This window comes from Micrasema longulum, unplaced genomic scaffold, assembly GCF_059751315.1.
Source record: "Micrasema longulum isolate JH-2025_06_02 unplaced genomic scaffold, ASM5975131v1 h1tg000952l, whole genome shotgun sequence".
Classification (NCBI taxonomy): Eukaryota; Metazoa; Arthropoda; class Insecta; order Trichoptera; family Brachycentridae; genus Micrasema; species Micrasema longulum.
Window position 1 is genome coordinate 69,380 of NW_028278143.1, and position 23,001 is coordinate 92,380.

Below are 23,001 nucleotides of genomic sequence, written 5' to 3' on the forward strand. Positions count from 1 at the left end.
TTTTTTATAAAAATAATTAAACCAATTATGTAAACATTTAAAATTTATGGAAATTTGCCGTATATGTTAATTAAATAAAATATATTATGATTTTTTTGGGGTACTTATTTATTTTTCATGTTAAATCGTGTATTTTTTTGTACAATCAGACAATAAAAATTCACAAGTTTGCTTGTTTTAGTGATTTTCCACTGACGAATTATAAAATAAAATATGTTTTTCGGGAAAATTGTATTCGTAAATCATAATATATAATCGTCATTAAAAGTGACACTTTTCTTAAGATTGGGTGAAGTGTAATTACTTTTATCAATTATTATCGTATCGTATGTTGTTTGATGTAAATGTCTATATTCCTTTATTTTTCTTAGCAAACAAAGCAACGTTGGTACCTACAATATATTAAGAAGAAACGCAGTCTTACTTTTCTTCATACAAACGTAGTCCCGTATTTTCTTCCTGGATGCACTCGAGAAATTATTTACACTATATATATTTACAATTGACGTGTCCCTATTGCTTTGCTTTTTTGAAGTTTTTTTCTTATGAAAGATCGGACGATCCAGAAACTCAAAAATGTGCCCGGTTGTATTTACTGTTTTCGGACGTATGGTATTAAAATACGAAAAATAGTTTTGAAAAACGGAAAATGTAATAATACAGAAAATTTGATTCTGACACTCATTCTAAAAAAAACAGTAAAATCAGTTCAATTTTGAGATGCGGAAAACGGGACTGCGAAACGTCGATTTTGTCGATTTCAGTTGGTCAAAATCAGTCCGTCGTGCAATTGTCATTTTCGAACTGTATCGGGAAGGCATCTGCAAGAGAGTGACAGAAAATACCAATTCGTCAAAATTCTTACCTGGCGGATATTTTCTTAATTTCAAATTACATGTATTTAAACTAAATATTATGAAGTCGATTTTCGCATGAAAAAAGATCCTACAAAGTTTAAGGACGTACTAGGGAACATAACTTATTTTGTACACTTCAGGATAATCACATTATTACACATAAGTATCCTTTTGAGTCCTTTACTTTGGAATATTCTGATTGTTTTACTTTGGAATATACAGTATTTGGATACTTTGTAATAAGAGTCGTATTTGGCCTAGAATTTTGAATTGAGGCCAAATAAAGTTACTATTTATGGTAAGATGTTGTTTGAAAATTTTCGTCAAATTATTATTATAAAAATAAATAAACAAAATATCTTTTAAACTAAAAGTACGAATACTTCAAATGAGTTAATAAATTGATTTATTATTTATTCATTTGTAATACTTATTTATATGGGTATGAATTTTATATTTTTCCTGTAATGGTTAAATTTTACTGAAAGAAAATAAAGGGAAATCTAAAGTGTTCTTACTAAAAACTCATGAACACATGTTTACATCAAATAATTAAAAAATTATTTAACTAAAACCCTTTTGCCCGTGTCCAATGCGGATGAAGAATACAGTAAGGAAATCAAATAAGTAAATCAAGTGGAGGTAAGTCTCCTTCGTTGTGTATTGGTTGATTCGTTCGCCTGTCATTCTCGAGGTGCTGGGTTTGATTCCTGGCAGGGTGGACGACAAATATTGATTTTTAAACTGCAACATTTCATTTTTCCTGGTTCTTGGACTGACATCTGAAGCCGAAGACTGATCATCTTCCAATTCGATTCGCCAATTCGGTGCCCCTTGCAACGCTGGGTGTGGAACGGGCAATAGCGATGAATTCCGTTTTTTTATTAATTATTCTCTCTTCGTCTGTACCTATATTTGAATTATAATCGGCGTTTATCATAATAAACTTATGATTTATTATAATAAGATACAACATTATATAATATATTTTATGATTAATGATATTTAACATACCTGCCTATATTTATTGAAAAGAGATTTCTATTAGTTTTATCAGTTGAAAACTTATCAAGATACGTAATATCATTAATAAATAATGATATTGATAACAGTTTTATCTTTGTAATTCATTTAGGAGTTCAGAAATCAATTAGATGACATAGTACGTAAATGTCCTGGAATGTTCATTCGAACAATACCTGCATGGAAAATTAATTAAGGTTTCTCGATTATTTGTGTAGAAAAGGTGAACAGTAAAACTTCGGGGTGCGCTTTGATTCGAAACAACGTTTTTTTTAATGAACACGAATCGCTTTCTTATAAATAAGTGATAATGGCGACTGAAAAATCTAAGTTTAAATTGACGTACTTCAGTATGAAAGGATACGCAGAATCTATCCGATACATCTTTGCATACGCAGGAGTTGAATTCGAGGATGTGCGAATTTGTCAACACGAATGGTTAGCAGTGAAAAAAAGTAAGTCAACATCCTTTTTTCTTTTTCCTAATCCGCTTTTCTTTTTTTTTTTATTTATTAAATCATACAAAATTTTTTTTTGTACTCTCAGGAGTTACAACAAACTCATTTTGGGACAGAAAAATATTTACACATAGGTATGTTAACAACAATAGTATAGCAACAAATAGTAATAAAGTAACAACTTTTATATGGGGCATGTGAATATCACCTAGACCAGACGCCTCCAGAAAACTATCGCTAGCCAGCATTCTATCCACCACCCACGTCCCTTAGTTCCGCCGATTTTTTTAAATTTTTAAATTGATTATAATTATTTCTTTGCATTTTTCAATAGGTATACACAAATTACAAATACAAAATATCTTTATAAATATATATATAATTCTTCTGTACGTGTGATGTCACTGAACTCTTCCTAAACAGCTTAACCGATTTACGTGCGGTTTTCAGAGAAATGTCGATCTTTGCGCTGTGCGTGTTCGTAGATATTGAAATCTTAAATTTAATGTGTAAAAAATAAGTATGGAGCATAAATGTTTTATTCGTCGATCTACCAGGGTTGCATTCGAAGAAAATGCATTTACAAAAAAAAAAAAGTGTTGTTTCTTCGTGTATAAAAAAGTTTTTTTTTTAATGTTTACAAACAGCATTTGTTTTTAGTGGATCTCAATACGATTTTTTCCTTATAATTACTACCCATTTATTTATTTTGACTGGATTTTTGGTAATATCAAAATAATATTAAATTCGATACATTTTTAAAAATCGTATTCCTACATAAGTACATCCCTCTGTTGGTGGGAAAACCGGAGTTTGACGTTTGCAAAAAGAATGCCATATTTGAAAAAAAATATTTTATGCTTTGGAATTCAACCATAAACAAGTACCTAGGTACCTACTTATCAATGAAAAGTCTATGTCCAAGCAAATAGCAGGCAAGCCAACGTTCGGGCAGGACAACGTCTGTCGGGTCCACTAGTACTATTATATAAACAAACAAAAAAACCTACGAAAGCACCACCTGTGTGTGGGTTTACATTTAATTTAAAATTTCAATAAAGACTACTGGAAGAATATGATCGACATAAAAAATATTGTTTTAGAACGCATTGTTTTTGTCAATAAAAAAATTTGAAATCGTAATAAAAGTACCCATTTACTATTTATTAAAAAAAATAGCTATTTAAATCTGCTTTTTTTAATCATAATTTCTTTAATAATTAAATCAAAACAAATTAAAATAATCAATCTCTATCATATTATCCTTATGAAATGCATTAAACGGTTTTGGAGCTATGAAAAAGAGTATCATTGCCTGCGTCTGGATTTATAATAAAAGATTTCAAATAAACTATTCAATCTTCGACTTGATCTATTAATTTTTTAAGGAAATAAATGCCGGTGCATTAAAACATATTTTAGACATTGCTGGCAATAGATTTTTCGAAGCTTCAAAAGTTCGGCTTCCTGAAATAATTGGTTGGAGAGGAAAGTTGAACTCTAATGAAGAATAATTTCAAAAGTTAGTTTTTGTATGATTTTTAAAGGCTTTAAATGATTAGTATAGGCTCCTCTTCATCTAATTATTCCAAAAAAAAACTAAAGACTGTACCAAGGCATGACAAACCATTTTGCGAGTGCTCTGGTCATATAATTAAGAATAGTCCAGAAACGCGAGGGCGACTAAACTACTCATAAATGAGTAGGTTTACGTTTTGACCCATTAGTTTCTTTGTAGACGTCGCTTAGTACGCAACTCCTGATTTAAATTCAACTATGCCGTGTTGTGTCCTTTTAAAGTGTAGAAATACTGCTAGGATCTTAAAGAAACAGGATGCAATCACATTTCATGTGCAATTAGCAAATGAATGTATATGTAACAAATGCATTACTTAAAAATTCAAATATTTTTCTATGTGTCGTCGAACATTTCGTTAGTGTTGCCAGGGTAGTAAATTTTTTTACCCTATTTTGCTCAACTAATGAGAGAACTAATGAAAATTGGATGTCGGATTAATCAACTCTATCGTGGAAATTTGGGTGACATTATCTTTAAAACATCAAATATTATTTAACATGATATAAAAATATCCATTTTACGTTAAATAAAATTTGTTTTATATTTTATGTTTAAAGTTCATTAATTCAATTACTCTTATTAAATGACCTTTTACGTATCTCTTCTGTTGTGTCAATCAATATTTCCGCGTGCACAATTAAATTTTAGAGAAATTAACAAATTGCTTTGTTTACGTTACATTTGTGTTATAATTATATTTTTTCCCATCGTGCAACATTACCCGGCGGCATCGCGAATGTGCGCGGCGAATGTGAGGCATAGTGGAGGAATTATTGGACACAGTCCGATGTATTCAAATATGATTCTACGCTCTTTCTGGACTATTCTTTATTCTATGGTTTTGATGATCATAACTAGTTGAACGTTTGAAAACGTAGGTCGAATATCTCAATTTGTTAGATCTTCATCAATGGACATTAGGACGGCGGGAGCCCGCAGGTGTGAAGAAGATGTAACTTGAGTTGAGGCTCTCCTGAGGCAACACACATCCAAGTCAAGTCCACCGCCGCGTCCTCAAAACGCTCGTTACAGGAGGCTGCTGTGGCCATGATCGGTCTTCAATGTTAGTCATGAATTCAAACCACCTTAAAACTCTCAGAGTAGATACATCTAACATACTCTAAGTTAAAACTCATATCATCTTGAAGCACTTACTCTCAAAACTAAGAAGTTTGGTGTTATGAATTTTGGCGATGTGCGACAATGTAAGTGAACAACCATTTTTTATTTGTTTTCACAGTAGATAAAATGCCAAATATAGTTATTTCAATTAATTATTCTAATTTTAGTTTTTGAGAACTTACTACAAAAAATAGTTTTTTTTGTTAATTTGGGATTTTTTCTCACTTTAAATACGTGTCTTTATATTATATGTTTAAAACACAATAACACCCTCAATGACGTCTGCGTCGCGACGCGATCAATTTTAGGTCTCAATTTACATTTTAATTTCTCCCTTGGAAATTCGTAGAGGGCATTTTAACAAACCGTTCACATATAGGTACTCGAAATATTGATTTTACTTTATCTGATAGTTTGTTTTGTTTATTTAGGTATTCAGAAAATTAAAATGTCGTTTAGAATAGATCGTAAATTACTAACGTATGTTTCTATGAATTAATTATAATGGATGCCTAATTGTTTTGTGGATTAATAAAAATTAATGTTTTTTTTCCCAATGATGTATAATTAAGTAAACATGTTACTAGCGTAAAGAAAATATCATTTCCATTTGTGGGTAATTTTTTACTATTACTACTGCTACCATCACGCCATTTCCCCGTAGGGGTAGGCATGGAGAATAGACCGCCAAACACGTATATCCTGGCATATATTCTTAGCTTATTCCAAATGCATTCATCTTGTCATACATGCCCTTCGGTTCGGTCTATTTTTGACATGACCAGACTTAATATTTTGGTTTATCTGATCATGCCACGTCTTCCTTGGTCGTTCTTGTCTCACGTTACCGTTCATTTTTGCCATATTTACTTATTTTACCATTCTTTCGTCGCCCATTCATTCTACGTGACCAAACCATCTAAGAGACTCTTTCTTAATCTTATCAATTATACTTGACTCAGATTTACACTCTCGCCTGATTTCATCATTCGCAACCCTGTCATGCATTGATTTCCTACACACTCGTCTAGGAGATCGCATTCCAATCACGGTCACTCGGCTTTCATCTTTCCTTTCGGTAATTTCATTCCGTTGCTGAATTCTCTAACGAACTTTTTGAGGGCGACGCAATAGAAATAACGTGTCTATTTACAATCCACACTATCCAAACTTAAAAATAAAATAAATACGATAGTGAGTATTTTTATTTCCCCCACGTCGCAATGGAGACACCGAATGACGTGATTTTTCTAGAAAGACAGTCAGAGATATGACAAGTGAAATAGGCTTTCAGCCCGAAAAAAATGTCCTTCGGGAAAAGGCTTTGTATGATTATTATAGGCTCCTCTCCATCTAATTATTCCAAAAGAAAGAAAAAACTATAAAAAGACATGACGAACCATTTTGCGAGTGTTTTGATCATATAATTAAGAATAGTCCAGAAACCGCATACGCACATCAAACAGAAGGCGACTAAACTACTCATAAATGAGTAGGTTTACGTTTTGACCCATTAGTTTCTTTGTAGACGTCGCTTAGTACGCAACTCCTGATTTAAATTCAACTATGCCGTGTTGTGTCCTTTTAAAGTGTAGAAATACTGCTAGGATCTTAAAGAAACAGGATGCAATCACAATTCATTTGTAATTAGTAAATGAATGTGAATGTAACAAATGCATTTCTTAAAAATTGAATTATTTTTCCATGTGTCGTCGAACATTTTGTTAGTGTTGCCAGTGTAGTAAATTTTATTACCCTACTTTGCTCATCTAATGAGAGAATTAATGAAAATTGGATCTCGGATTAAACAACTCTGTGGTGGACATTTGACTGACATTATCTTCAAAACATCAAATATTATTTAACATGATATAAAAATATCAATTTTGTGTAAAAAAAAATTGTGTTATATTTTAAGTTTAAAGTTCATTAATTCAATTACTCTTATTAAATGACCCTTTACTTATCTACTCTGTTATGTCAATCAATATTTCAATAAAATTTTAGAGAAATTAACCGATTTATTTTTTTTTACCTTACATTTGTGTTATGATTTTTTTTTCTCCCATCAAGCAACATTACATTACGACCTCACGAATACGCGTGGTGAAAGTAGGGCATAGTGGGGAAATTATTGGACACAGTTCGATGTATTCAAATATGATTTTCCGCTTTTTCTGGATTATTCTTAATTCTATGAATGTATTTATTGTAACGTTATAAAAAACAAGTCCAACGTACCCCGTTTTTTGAAAGCATTTTAGTACTGGAATATAATTCTATGTTGCCTGATTTAGCGCCATCTAACGGCCGCGGTAGTAACTCATCCATATGATGTCCGTGCTCTAGAAATAAATTCTTTTCCATTTAAAAACTCGGGACGAACAGTCCAGCTGTCGCGGAAGGACTCGAAGGGCAGGCGACCACATATTTCAAAAATGTAGTCCTTCAAGAAGGGGAACGTTCAACGTAACGTAAGCCTATTTGTTTTTAATTTGTTAGCGCAATTCGTGTAGAGAGAGATATCATATTCTAATGAGATTGTATTTTATACAGGTTCCCTTTTTCTACTCTTTTTCACTTTTTTTCTACTTTTTTTCTACGTTTTTCCACTTTTATCTCATTTTCTTCATTTTCTTACACCTTTTTATCTACTTTGTCCTATGATAAAGATTTTACAATATGCTATATTTACTCCATGATTTGAATGGATCACTTATCATTACGAAGTTTAATCGTAAATACCTGAGAAAGCCGGTGTCACATTCTAAAGTTTTCTTTAAGATCATGAGACACAAATTAACAAATGCAATGAAGCAGACGATCATTTACTGAATTCAGATGTCGACAAACAATATTCTGGGAAATCATCAACTGAGCCAATTATGAGTTCAAGAATATCAACCGAAGACGTCGCATATCAAATTCCATGTACGGATTTTATTTCGTAAAATCAACATTTTTCCATATTACGGCGAGAAGAAAACAATCAAGAATCTATTTCAGTTGTCATTATTATTGTTACGAATATTTACTTTTTAGATAAATTTATTGTCAACCATTTACTAGGCAGAATTCTGACTCTTTATATTAACTAATCTTGTTACATTTGTAGAGGATTGCTTCTTTTATTAAAATTTTGTATTTCACTAACGAGTTGATTATTTCATAGAATCCATATTTTTGAGTCATATTTGTTCAATTTTACAGTAAAGTTTTTTATATATAACGTTTTTGATGCCGTTCATAAAATTAAATTTATACAACATAATCTTATTCTGTTGGAGAATTCTCATGTTCTTGCCGGTTGAGCGACACTGGTGAAGGGTAAGTTGTTTGTCGGTACTTTATTTGGTTATCTTCATTTTTCTTCTATAACTAATAAATTTGTGATAACCTACCTTGATAATGTCGCCCAACTGGGACCAAATAATTTACTTCAATCTATTATATATACTTACCGTTACAATAATATAATATAAACAGGATATTGCTACAATATTTACAATAAATATATATGTATATATATTAGCAATATCCTTTCTAAGTTGCAAACTGATAAGTCCCAGGCATGCATTAACTATTTCACTCGCTGATAAAAGCTAAAATTATTACATGTCATTGTTTTTATTAATTGAAATTGTTATTAGAACCAAATGTTTATAGGAATAAATATTTGCTTCTAATAACAATTTCAATCAATAATTTAGGAAATTTTCATATATCTCAATACAAAATTAGGTACTCTTTAAATTGTTCATGTACCGTATCACGTATTTAAAAATTAAATCCACGCATAATATTATCTGCAAATAATGTTTGTTTTAAAAAATATATTTTTACAGTTCTGAATAAGGATAAAAGTCGTATGTATCGTATTATAAATTGTTTGTTTATTATTTTAGTGTTTCCATATCACCAACTGCCTGTACTCGAAGTTGATGGAAAGATTCTCAACCAATCCACAGCCATTGCAAGATACCTGGGAAAAAGGTTTGGTCTGGTTCACGAAGATCCATTCACAGAAGCTCTTTTAGAAGCGTTGGTTGACAACTTGAAAGATATTAATGGAAGTGAGGAAATTTTTAACAGTATTTACTTAATAAACATCCACGCAAGCCTTTTTGAGAAAGGAATATAGAAGTCAATGCATTTACAAGGTTAATTACATACTCTCTGCTGGATTGGGTGATCACTTTACACATTGCGTAATAATCCCCATTCTGTATGAATCTCGATAAACTTTATTTAAGGCTTGCCTTTATTTCAAAGATTTGGTATTATTCAATATTTTTTCAATAAAAATTGAAAGTGGTCTGAATTTGTTGCGACAGAGAGAGAAAAAATTTTCGGGAAGGGAATATGGATATCTAAGCATTTACAGGCCTTATGGCCTGCCATTGGCTGGTTTAAGTGCCCACATTACACAATGTATAACATTCACGACTCTGCCTGCATCCAACAATATTTAATCATATTACCTTCTCAAAAATGTTTTCACTCTCTTTTGCAACAAATTTAGATCTTAATAAGTCCCTAGAGAGGATATCCAGTCTATCTACAAACATTTGGACATTCTCAAAACATAGTTGATAAATAATGGTGCTTATGTAAATATTTGTGTGAAGTGCGTGTCAGTATGCATGTGTACAGACAGATTTGTGCTTGTGGGTATATGAATATGCGTGAAGGCGTGTATTCGAAAGAGTGATAAAATTTTCAACAGCTGATTGTATCAACAATATTTTGAGTAGGTCCAAATGCTTATAGACATGACTGGATTAAAATAGTTCAGCCAGATGAACTTCCCCCACATCAATAAAGGTTACAGCTCTTTTAATTCATAAAAGTGAACAGATAGAAGAGTTGAGAAAGTGTGGACGTTGAAACATGTACTGAATGATTAATGTTACACAGCCAATTTCAGGTCATAGGTTATTTATTTATTATTATTAATTTTTTTATTGACATAAACGGCAAATCTGCCTTTTACAGACATTTATAATATTAACATATTTGGCTAAACATTTTTTTTTAAATATGAATTTCCTTAAACCCAAGATTTATAAAAAAAAAAATAAACCAAAAATTATACAAGATTTACATTTAAAAAATTATACAGCATATTCAGTAGAAAGTGTAAATAATAAAACATTCTACAGTAAAACAACAAGAAAATCATAAAAACTGTTTCACACAGCTAGGCAAAGTGAACAAAAAAATGTATATATATATATATATATATTATGAAATGCATGAATAAATAAATATAATTACCATTCACTATCTTTGAAAAAGTCCAAAAGGTTTGTTCTACAGGAACAATACCCTACTCTAAATATATCAGATACGTGGGAATAACTATCGCCGAGTTCATGAAGTCTGTTTAATACGGCATTACAAGTATACACTGTCCGTGAATTGTTGCTACAAAACGGTGGCACCTGTCTAGTCATTCTTCCAGGCACCCTGAAGTGAAATGTCTACACTTCCAAATTGCCTTCTCAAAAATGTTTTCCCTCTCACTTGCACTAATTTCAAGTTGGTTGTGTGTTTGTATTTATTTGTGTATTAACGGACATTGTCCATTTATACAATTTAAAGATTTTTAAAATTACAAAACAGGAATAGTTAAAAACATTTAAAAAGAAACAAAAGAAGCATTGACAAACACAAGGGACATCAAGACAAGATCTGGACTATTTATTTAGTTTCTTTAAAAAAATACATCATGTAAATGAGCCGAGTTGTGGTCCCGAAGCTAGTGTCCCGGACTCACAGATCAAAAGTCCGAGGTTCGAACCCCACCATACCACAACTTGATTCCCATTTTCTAATAGTGGGTTATTTACTACTTATCGGAAATGGTCCTCAACGTAAAAATATTTTAGTTAATCATAAGAACGTAAATATAACTTTTTTATTTTAAAAAAATCATGTCTGAGACGACAAAAATGACAAAAAAACAAATTACCAACTGATTTGAAAAAATAAGTTGGCTTTAAGGCAAAAAATATAATGTTCGAAATTCTCGCGTAAATGAAAGTTAGTCACGTTCGAATTACCTAGTTAGTTTGTAAAAACTGCATTTTCATTGGTAAGCACCTTGTGTATATTTAAAAAAGCGTAAAAACCAAAATATTGAAACTAAAAACAAATTGAGCTTTGACATATACCAGACGTTTGGCGTGGCAGCTTGACGCCGGCAGCGGTCTCTTGGGATGAAAAGTCTTCTTGAAGTTCCTTGGTATATTGAAAACAAACTCACTTTATTCTATTGACAGAAATTACTACAGAGGTGGAAAACATTTTGAAAAACAATGTAAAAGCTAACAAAGTTAACGCTTTTCACTCTGTGTAGCAAAGGCGGAATGATGAATGATCAAAGTGAGAAAAGAGTATTCTAAACCAGTCAATGAGAGATAGATCATAAACCCTGTGAATATCTAAAATCGTTGAAATACTTGAGTAAAAAATGCATTGTACCTTATGATCAAAAATAAACGGTAATTTGGAAAAAACGCAAAATTTTCATTTTCAATATTTTTTTACTATCCCCTTTAAAATACTTGCCATTTGTGACGATACATAGATGCCAACGCTTTATCCAATTGTCCATGCATTTTTCATAGGCCTGCAAAGGTATGGCCTTTAGGTCTCGCAGCCAATTCTCTTTTATGGCATCAATCGTCTCAAAGCGTGTTCCTCTTAATAGCAATTATAGTCTTGAAAAAAGAAAAAAGTCAGACTGGGCCTGGTCTGGAGAATACGGTGCTTGGCTGATGAGATTAGTCGAATTTTCGGCCAACAACTCCGAAACAATCACCGCTGTATGAGACCTTCGTCCCAAAAAATTATACCACGATTTATCGTATCAAATTTTTGGGACGAGGGGGGCAGTGACGCGTTTCATACCCAAAACATCTCAATGATGAGATGCTCAATAACACAACAAACTCTCGGATTGGTACACATTGATTTTTCAACATGATTTGCTTTGCCGATTTTATGTTTTCTTGACGAAACTTGACGCTTGACGTTGCTGGACGTCCAGTATGTTTATCATCATCTAAGCATTCACGAACGTCTTTAAACCTCTTATACCACTCGTATGCCCGTATTTTCGACAAACGCTATTTTTTAAAGGCTTTATTCAACATTTTCAATAATTATACACCCTAAATTTCATTAGCAACACAAAATTTGAGGCACGTTCGTTGTACCAATTTTTTATCCATTGTAAAAATCGGAACACAGCAATTTTTAGACTAGTGAGTCTGTTTGAGTGCAAACAGGCGCTGACGAAATACTATGCATCCAATTGCCTTCAAACTTTAACAGATTGTCAAAAACAGTGCTGTTAATATGATTACAAAAAATGATTTTGATTGGTGAGACGCGGGCATTTAAAGTTAGAAATACCCATTTACTTTTGATCATATGTATTTTAAAAACATTGCCCTCATTATTGTAGGTATCACGCTAAAAGTTTCTTCGTTGTCAGTACAGAGTGTACATTTAGTTAAGTGTCGAAAATTGGCGTTCATAATTAGCATAGCATTAATAAATTCTGTTTGCAAAACAGTGAAGAGGGTCAAAAAATATACAAATGGGCAAAATTAAAATATAAGCAAACAAAGTAAGCACTGTTTATTCTCGCTGGTATAGTAACTACCTGTTCTGACAGCATTTCATTTTTATTTAAATATAAAATACAGCATATTTTTTACTAAAGATGTCTAAAGAAAATCAGTATAAAATTAAATAATTTATAATAATATGATAATCTTTAAAAAAATATGGAACAATTTTTTTTTACTATGATGAGTTATCGACTTTTTTGGATGGAGAACTGTGGCTTAAATACCAACTGCAGTGGTGTAATGATCAGTAATAGAGGTGTGAAGCACAGCATATACAGTGCTGTTAATTGTTTCAGCAAAAATGTGATCGATACAAATTTCTGCCTTACGTGTCTCTCTTCGGTACATTAATTAATTATATAAATCTATAGAGCATAAGAAGGTTAGTGTATTCAATTACAACAGATTTTCCACTTAGAATATTTATGTTGATATCTCTGGCTAAGACTATTTTTTTAAATGTTTGTTTTCTTCTAGAATCTGCTCGAGAGATTGTAAAAAGGGTGCATTGTTTGCATAGCTGTTGCTCCATAGTAAAAGATGTTATAATAATTAAAAGTTAAATGGATATTCTCGATATTCTTAACAATTTGTATATCTATGTTATTAGCGTGTTTAATATGTATGATTTCATTTGTATGAGGAAGTATGGATACTACCCATTGCAGTATCTATCACTGTTTCTTTAAGGCACGCTTGGTATCATAAGTTATGCACGAGTCAAATTATAGTCCCAACATTTTGGGGTGCATAAAAGTACATATATGCACCGAGCAACTGTCTCTTTATAACTAAATAAAAATCTGATACTAGCAACTGCTGGAACAGTTTTACAAAATAAATTAAACTGTTTCACGTTTTTTCATTTTCGTAAAGGGGAAGAGGAAAGTATGGCTACGGTCTCTCCACGCTGCTCTTAAAACTGCTATAACTAATTTTTTAAACAGTTTCTATCCTGACCATGGTTTTTTCCGCAAACACAAGTTTTAAAAAAAATAACTGTTGCGTTTATCCGGACAGAAACAATTATTTTTCTCAGAAAAAACAATTCAAATTTCTTTGAGGCTGTTACAACTGTTCCTATTTAACTGTTAGGCAAAATGGTAAATGTTACCCAATGTGTAAATTGGCCACTTAAATTAGCCAATGACAGATCATTAGCCCTGTAAATGCCTAGACTTCTATATTCCCTTCTATAAAACGTTCTAAATCTCTTTTGTAATGTATTAATGTTAATAAAACCGTTTGATGACATGTTATTATTTCAGTTTGCTACGCCCGTTGTTTTATTTTGTAAATATGATAGACCTAAAGCCAAAATCTATTTTGTTTTACTGTTGTTTTAATTTTAGTTTTCAAGGAATCTTGGAGACTTAATACTCCTTCAGCCCTTAAAGATCGAGAAGATGCAGTCAAATTCGTGATGAGCAGGTTTGAGAAAATCGCATCAGAGGGTTGTTTCTATGGATCAACGGTAATTTTATATTCTAACGATTAACTTATTATGCCATATATTTCTCTGGGCCTAACTTATAAACCCAGTAGACAGTTACGCCTAAAGACAGTGATAAAATAAGTATGGGAGTACCATCCTTGTTCTACCACTATAATATGGATGATATTCCCATCCTTATTCTACTACTATGCCTAGGCGTAACTTTATACCCGTTATATACTTCACATTGTTTGGAAAGACGAAGGTTACAGTTCTGTGTCTGAAATAGTACTAGAATCCACGAAGAGTGTTTCGACTCCATGACTACCCTAAGGTAAACACCCTGAAAAAGAAGTAAACCAAAATTTTAAGTTGGCATCAATGTTTATTTGTCCGCCTCGTATTTTAGTGTAAGTGCATTTGATGACCACGCTTGAGATTTTGAGGTGCGTTCCCGAGACGATTGATTTGAAAATATCCAAAGCAAAACAATCGCAAAGAAAAAATAAATTGTCGATTTATAGTTCTATATTTTATACGTTTCTATGGTTAACCAATTACCCAAATTTTGAAGTTTAATCAATCTAGTTGTGTCTAACTAACCGTGCGAAAATGTAAAACAAATTGTGGTAGTGCTCACTCGGCCACGGGACCACAAATGAACTTTTATTTGTGACTAGCGGACCCAACAGACGTTGTCCTGCCCGAACGTTAGCTTGCCTGCTATTAGCTGGTTGAACAAACATTTTTTTCGTAATTAATTACACACGTTATTTATTTTTGACTTTTTTAAGCAATTTATATATTCGTAATAAGGGTTTGTTTTTTGTTTTATCTCCACGTGTGATTGGCTAAGAGGCCTCATCGTGCTCAAATCAAACGTGCAAAAATCACTACTCTACTGCCACAATATATGGAGAAAATACGTGAATGCGTGTTGATGAAGAAAATTCATAGCGCGATTTACCCTGAGCCCTCTAAAATTATGGCACTCAACCCATGCCCAACGCGAATTTAGTCATTCTTTAATCGTCAACCGTGTTTCGTTCGAAGAAAGAACTACAATAGACCAAATTTTGTCTTGAGGCAGTATTTTTTTTTGTCCTATCTTTAATTTTATTTTGTTGTATTTAATTTAATTTGTACTTGTATTTAGTGTAAGAAATTCTATTTACCATTGTTGGAATGGACGGTATAAGTCCGTCAATAAATAAATAAATAATAATAAAAGAAAAATAACTGTATCGTGAAAGCGTGCAAAAACTTTCCGGATAAAAGAAAAAATACTTTTCATTGATATGTAGGTACCTAAGTACTTGTTTGTGATTGAATTCCAAAACGAAACATTTTTAATATTAAAATATTGGATTTAATTGCATAGGTAGGTACCTTGGTACTTGTTTGTGGTTGAATTCCAAAACATGAAAAAATGATTTTTCAAACACAGAATTCTTTTTGCAAATGTCAAACTCTACGCTACTTACCGACAGTGGTGCATTCCGTGTAAGAGTCCGTTTTTTTTAAATGTCTCAAATGTCAGTTAAAATTATTAAAACATTACTAAAAGTCCATTCAAAATAAGTTGATATGTGGAATTTAAGAAATTGTAATGGAATTAATCAATTTAGTATCCATTAAAAATAATTGTTGTTTGTAAACGTAAAAATTCAAACTTTTTTATTAGACAAAAAAACAAGATCCTCCAAATTTTTCAAAATATGCTTTTCAGTCGAATGAACATATTGAAGATGTTATTGATTGTAAACCATGCGAACGTGATTTAGAAAATTTTACAAAAACCCGCACGTAAATCTGTCAAGCCATTTTCGAGTTTTTTCGAGACACAACACGGCGATTCATTTTTATAAATATAAGATTATCGTGTTGATGAAGACACATATTACAGCGTAATGTAATAACTTATTTTTAATTTAATTCCTTCCAGGTAACTTGGGTGGATATTTATTTCGCTGGCTTCATTGACCTAGTGGTTTCCATGTCGGGAGATATTCTTCACCCATATCCAAATCTTCGAGCTCTCGTCGAGAAAGTCAGAAGCAAAGAGAGTCTCAGAAAATATATAGCGAACAGACCAAAACCTGATGTGTGGGTTACGTAGATAATGATGCAAGCTTTAAAAAACGTGGTGCTAAAGAATTATTATGTTATTAGGGAAATAAACTTTAAGCATCCATTTTTTTGTTTTATTCAACAACACTGGAGCAGTTGTCAAAGAAGCCTGAAGATAATTTTTATGAATTTGAATTTTTAATAATGGTTAACATTCATGGATATATAAAATGTGCAGCTTCCTCTTCAGTCTCATCGCGTACTGCGCGTCGCTTCTAAGAGCAACATTTATTTGGCTGTGCCCACGACAGACATCCAAAGAGAAATTACAAGTTGCTAAACGAGAAAAGCTTCCCGAAGAAACACTCAGAAACCTGGTAACCTTGGCGTCATCCGTACGCAATAAAATCAACAAACCACTCCAACACATCACCTTGGGAAAAAGGACGTTCCGTTAAGCTAAACGTAGGTTTTTTAATGATACCTTATTACGAATGGATAATTTATGTAGCGCCGTTTTTGTGAAAATCACCTCAAGGGCGCTGTAAAATAAATAAATATCCCAGCTTGCAGCTACAGAGCGCATAGACTATTGAGAGTATAGTTTTTCCTTTCCAATTGTGATATATTTCAATTATAACATATAGGATCTAGATTACAGCACGTCTTTCAGCTACAGAGCGCATGAAGGTTAAGCAATCTAGCCCACATTTACATCATTTTTTAATTTGACAGTGAAGTTTAGAGTTTGAATGATATGAAAATAAATATACTGAAAAACTCATTTTATAAAATAACAATTAGATTATAACAAGTCTTGCAGCTACTGAGCGTATGGACTGTTGAAATGCTAGACCCCATTTACAAAATTAAGTATTTTATGGTTGACAACATTTACACATGAAGAAATATTACCAATCGTCTTGCAGCTATAAAGCGCATGGACAAGTGAAATTCTAGCAACTTAAAATTATACCAATAAATTTACAAAAAAATAAACACTGAGCAGAGTAGACCATTAGTCAAGTTTTAATGCTAAAAACTAAACAATAAAAAATATAAAAAAAGCACCGGTTCAACATTATGGTTCACGAAATAAAGAAAGGTAACCGAAGGGTAGCTTTTGTAGATTGTAGGTAACATGTAGCTAACAGACTGCTTGCTGATTCCCGAAATTGCCGTTACCGAAGGATGGTGCGCATTATTCTAATGACTTGGTGTCTGTTTTGGTCTGAATTGTTTCGGTTTATGATAGGTACGTCACATTCCGGCTCAATTTATTTATTTACACTAATATTTTAGACAAATGCATGTATGAGAGTGGTATAAGGATTCATTTATCATTGTGTATGTTATAAGAACGTAGGTATTTAATAAATTATGTATTTAAAAAAAAACATAAGTTCATTTTAAGAAGCATTGTAATTTATTATGGACATAATGTTGTAGTTTATTATGGGGAGTAGTGTACCAGATAGAATTTAGGTACTTTCGATTCACAAATGAATACATTCTTAAACGGTTTCAATAATTTTATATACTTTTTTTGTAATTTTTAAGTAACAGGCGCACTGTTGTATGAAATTTACATTGTTCACTACTTGTCACATATTTTGGTTAGAATTAAGTGTAAAAAAATGCAATAAAATGAATAGTCTTACCTTAGTTAGCTGGCTCCTCTGGAATCTCGGAAATGTCTTAAGACACTACGGTTATTAAAATCATAAGATGCCACAAATACTTATTTTCACGTTAATATCAAAAACAATCATTTTTCAAACCTCGTATCCAACTTTGAAGTTTTATTTTAATACAACATAAGATCTCATATAGAATTTTTCCCGCTACTCAACTGTCAACCACTTTCATTCCCGCCTCAGAAACAGAAATAAACAAAGTTATCTCTAAAATCAGTAACATATCAAGAATTCAGTCCAGAATATTTTACAAATAAACAATTTATACACAAATTACATTGTAATATTATGATATTAACCAATCCATATAATTTGCTTATAAGATTCTAATTTGAACTTGTGGGTAGGTAGGTTAGTTATGCATGTAATATTTCATAGTTGTATGAGCATGAAATATTCTTAGGTTTTTGTGCACTGTTTCCTGTTTTCAGATCCGAAGTTATGGTTTGGAATTGCAAATACAGATACTTCGACATTTTTTTAAGATTGTCTCCTTTTTCAGTTTTTTTTTTTTAAAATAAATATTAATTATTTGCGTTCTCGTATTTCAAGTGAACATTTCATTTTCAGGTGCCATTTCAAAGAGTTATATTAGAAAATGAAATGAAGTTGTAGTTGAGTGACGTTTGAACCTCGGACTTCTGATCCGCATGTGGAGAGGAAACCACTCAAAACTCTTCAGGAAAAGCAGACTACTGTCAACAGGCCTTCCGCTCCACTTGAAGAGTGTTCGGCATTTCGTTCCCTACTTTAGTTTATTTTACCAATTGCCTGCACTATTTTGACCATGTATGATACTACCTCTGGGCCCCGATTACAATGGGAAGTTAACAGAGTTATCTTCGACTGTCTATAAATAAAAATCGGTATTTGTGTACGAAAATGAGAATATTTGCATTAACATTTGAAGTACCTTCATCGATAACATATAATTGAACATTTTTAGAAGAAAAAATTGTATGCATATTCTGCTTTTCATACAGAAAACTTCATTTTAATTTGTGGATAAAATTTAAGACAAACGTTAATTTCCCATTGAAATCAGGGCCCGGGTGTGAGTTCTTTACTACCTATCACAGATAGGATGTCACGTAGATAATATTAGGTGCGAATGTTAGGTAACTTCATTTTTTTTTATATATCGAAATCAGGACCAAAAGTTAAACAAAATGGTAAAGGTCTAAATAAGGGGGTGTTGAAAATGCTCACATTCGTTTACTTGACATTCCACTTTGAAGGCTTGCAGTCAAATAAAATAATAGAATGTGTAACGTAAAAAAAAATATCTTTTGGATAAGAAAATTTCCTTTTGAATGACGTATATATTAAACCTTCAATATTTTATTACCTTTAACACACAAAACTGTATGTACAACGTGCCACAAGGGCAGCGTTCTCGAAAAACACAATTTTTAAAAGGTCAAACCTTTGTTTTTTCACTTATAAACTCTTTTTTTTTTCAGAAGCGCGTAAAAATAGCTCTTCGGAAGAAAAACCACTTATATCGCTCTGAGACATTTTTAAACTTACGAAGATCACGAAGCGTGACCTCTCTGGACAAAAATTAAACTGCAAGTCAAAAAAATATTACCATATTACAACAGAAATGAAGAACATTTGAGAAAAGGTAATATGGAGTTCTAGGGCTTATGACCTGTCGTTGGCTGGTTTAAGTGGCCACTTTACACACTATGTAATATTTACCATTCTGCCCATATTTGAAAATCTATATTCCTTCAATTTTTGCATCTGTTGATGTTTGTGAAGTTATAAATCTGTTATAAGTTTGTTGATAAATCCGCCTGGTCTATGAAGAAGTATAAAAATTGAAAATCAAAAATTTCAGGCATTGCCTAGTATGCAGCTGAAATAATTTAATCACACGAATCTCAGCCGCATAAATAAAGGTTTCAGCAGAAGGAATGTACATGTCCAAATTTGGGCAGAATGGTGAATGTTACACAGTGTGTAAATTGGCCACTTTAACCGGCCAATGACAGGTCATAATCCCTGTAGATGCCTAGACTTCTAAATTACCTTCTCTCAAATTAATGTTCTTCACCTCTGTTGTAATATGTTAATATAAACAGCTCCCCAGGGAGTTGAATCCAATGCTTGTCTACAAAAATGGTTTGGTTCTACTTAGTCGGATGTCATAGACAATCGTCTTTTGCTATACTTCCGTCATCGGATGGAAATTTCTGCCATCCGAGCTCGGGTCGTACCGTAGACAAACGCTGTTATTGGATGCATTATCACAAAATTCCATATAGTTTATCCAAATATTTAGTTTCCACAAGCAACTTTGTTAGAATATTCAGAGGGTTATTAGTAAATGTTGTATTTGTAACATGATCCAGTTATGTTACAAAATAAGCGATACCGAAAACCAATGGATGCAATGTTATCAAATTTATGGTTCAAACCTGATATATTTAGATCTTAATTTGTTGCAACAGAGAGGGAAAACATTTTTGAAAAGGGAGAATGTGGAATTAAAGGTATTAACAGGACTTTCGCTTTAACATTTTGTAAATTAACCAACTAAATAACATAAATTTTTCACTAGCACTCTTTTAACATAAACGTCAACAATAAAAAAAATGGATTCTGAAATGGATGGCAGGATTCTCCTACTACTTTGACATGAGTCTCTTTCGTGTATTTTTTTTTCTTTTTTATAATATGCACGTATTAAATATATGTTTGTAATGTAAATTTTATATTTAAATAAATGAATTTAATTTAATTGAAAAAATTGGGTCTAGATTTTTAACTGTCTATGCGTTCTGTAGCTGCAGGATACATCGTAATCGAGATTTTATCTGTTATTTTGCTAAAAACATGCCAGTGACTTTATTCGTAAAATGTAAAAGGGGGCTGGATTTCAAACCGCAATCTAGCTTTTGTGTGTTACTAAAAATTTACACAATTGGAAACGGGGAACTGAATCCCAATCGCAAATATCCTCTGTAGCTGTAAGACATGTTAGGATGTTTATCGTAAAGCGCCCTTGGGGTCATTTTTTTACTAAAATGGTGCTATAGAAGTTATACAGAATAATTATTAATTACGACCTGTTATTGGCTGTTTTAAGTGGCCACTTTACACACTGTAACATTCACTATTTTGCCTATATATAAAGATCAATGTTCCATCTGTTGACGTTTTTAAGATCTAAGTTACTTCCTAGGGAGGAAATCCAGCCTGTCTAAAAACATTTGGACGTACTCAAAACATTGTTGATTAAACTAACTGCTATAAGAAGAGGCATAAAAAATGAAAAAAATGTTTTCAGGTGTTGCCTAGTAGGTGAAATGGTACAGCCGGATGAATCTCACCCACATGATAAAGGTTTCAGCTCTTTTACTTCACAAAAATCAATGGATGAAAGAGTTGAGGAAATGCGGATGTTTAAACACAGGCAGAATGTTGAATGTAACACGGTATGTAAAATTTCCACAAATGTTGACGTACTAATTTATGAATAAAAAATACGACGTAGTAAAGAAACGTCTCAATCGGGTTTCAAAAAAACGCTATAAATGCATTTCTTGAAGCTTGGCAATCGTGATGGTAATCTTTCCCCTGAAAAAGCGTCTATGAGTTATCAAACATTATTTGTTTTTAATATTGTTGATTCCCTTTGCTGCTGTAAATATCTTAAACAATCTTCTGAACATATCCTGTGGTTTTGTCCGATACCCTCTCTTTTTGAATACCGAATGGAACTTCCTGATAGTTATCTCCGACAGCGCCAGCACACTGTTTTACCTCCCCGCTTCCAAAATCAACCTGCCCCTGGCCATGCCGATTGGAAGAGCAGTCAGACAGCTGAACATTATCACTTTGGAAATCAACATCTTTCACATCAGTGAAACTATGTTTAAGAGGCAAATACTATTGTATACTTCTGAATTACATTCTTTCAGCACAAATATGGTAAGGCTACTACATTACAAAGAGCTCCTTTGGGCAGCTTTTCTCGTTTGGCAACGAGTAATATTTTCCGTGAATGTGGGCATCGCCCAGGAGACTTATGTCCTCAGATGCAGTGTGCGGTATGTGGTGGGCAAGTTGTCAGGCAAATACTCTTGCTATTCGAGAGTAGCATAGGTACCTTAGTAATGTCGAACCGTTGCTTACGTGTTCTTGGTTTGATATTTTTTTACCAATATATCGCCTCAAATATTTTGTTATTTGTAATGTTATTTTGATAAAACAAATTCATTTGAATTTGATTTTGAATATTCTAGCTACTATATATAGCCATTTTACAGGTCCTGTCGGATGTACATAAAACATTAACATTATTATTTTACTGTCAGCATCTTATGGTTCATAGATAATAGCGTTGGTAAACCAAATGTATATAAAGTTAATAAAAAGTACTAGCAAGTAACACCACCTTAATGTCAGTTTTATTTACGTCATAAACAAACTAACACAGAGTTATATAAACTTCAATATATTATATCGATACGGTATAAAGTAAAATTAAAATTTATATGTATTAAAGTATTTTCACCGGTAACTAACCTCAAAACGTTTGAAAACGTTTAACATGACAGCGAGAGAGACAGCAATCGGACGCAAGAGAAAGACAGCGCCTAAAAAAACAATTAAGGACGCTTGTGTATTCCTTTCCAAACGATGTATGTCTTTTGATACTACTGACGTGATAAACTTTGTCGAGAACGACGAAAGAGCATTGGGTGGATTCATTAAACATTATTATTTCAATTATTAATATATCAATAGGCAGATAAAAACACGAATCAGTTCACCATGAGGTCAACTAATCTCCAGTCGATTTCTTTTGGCGAAATTTTTAACCCCCCAAGAAGAAACTAATTAAATGAAACCAAAAAGGAAAAAAATAAATATTTGTCACCCACCCTAATTTTACCGGACCGAGTGAATTTGCGCGATACGTGTGAACGAGCCCGTACATAATAGACTCAATCAATCATTTTGAATATTATAGATAACATGATGGTAAGACAATCCATAGTTAAAGACTACTATTACCTTTAGTGAATTATTTTTTTTGATAATTCAGAGCATCATGAATGGTAGACAAACACTTCTCACTAAACTACAAATAAATAAATAAA

General features: G+C 32.3%; 1 protein-coding gene across 1 annotated transcript; it reads left to right on the plus strand.

Moving 5' to 3' along the window:
• Window positions 1-2,000: 2,000 nt before the first annotated feature.
• On the plus strand, window positions 2,001-16,299 carry LOC148277941 (glutathione S-transferase-like). The gene is made up of 4 exons (XM_088232130.1): window positions 2,001-2,335; window positions 8,945-9,112; window positions 14,035-14,156; window positions 16,063-16,299. Exons 1-4 carry the CDS (start codon window positions 2,191-2,193, stop codon window positions 16,234-16,236), a joined length of 609 nt encoding a protein of 202 aa, XP_088088256.1. The 5' UTR covers window positions 2,001-2,190; the 3' UTR covers window positions 16,237-16,299.
• Window positions 16,300-23,001: the final 6,702 nt, after the last annotated feature.

What these genes read in the sequence shown, in the direction of transcription:
- LOC148277941 (XM_088232130.1), top strand. Translation starts at nt 2,191, where the DNA reads ATGGCGACTGAAAAATCTAAGTTTAAATTGACGTACTTCAGTATGAAA. An exon ending in ATGGTTAGCAGTGAAAAAAA is followed by an intron (nt 2,336 to 8,944) that starts GTAAGTCAACAT and finishes TTATTATTTTAG; the next exon opens with TGTTTCCATATCACCAACTG. An exon ending in GTTGTTTCTATGGATCAACG is followed by an intron (nt 14,157 to 16,062) that starts GTAATTTTATAT and finishes AATTCCTTCCAG; the next exon opens with GTAACTTGGGTGGATATTTA.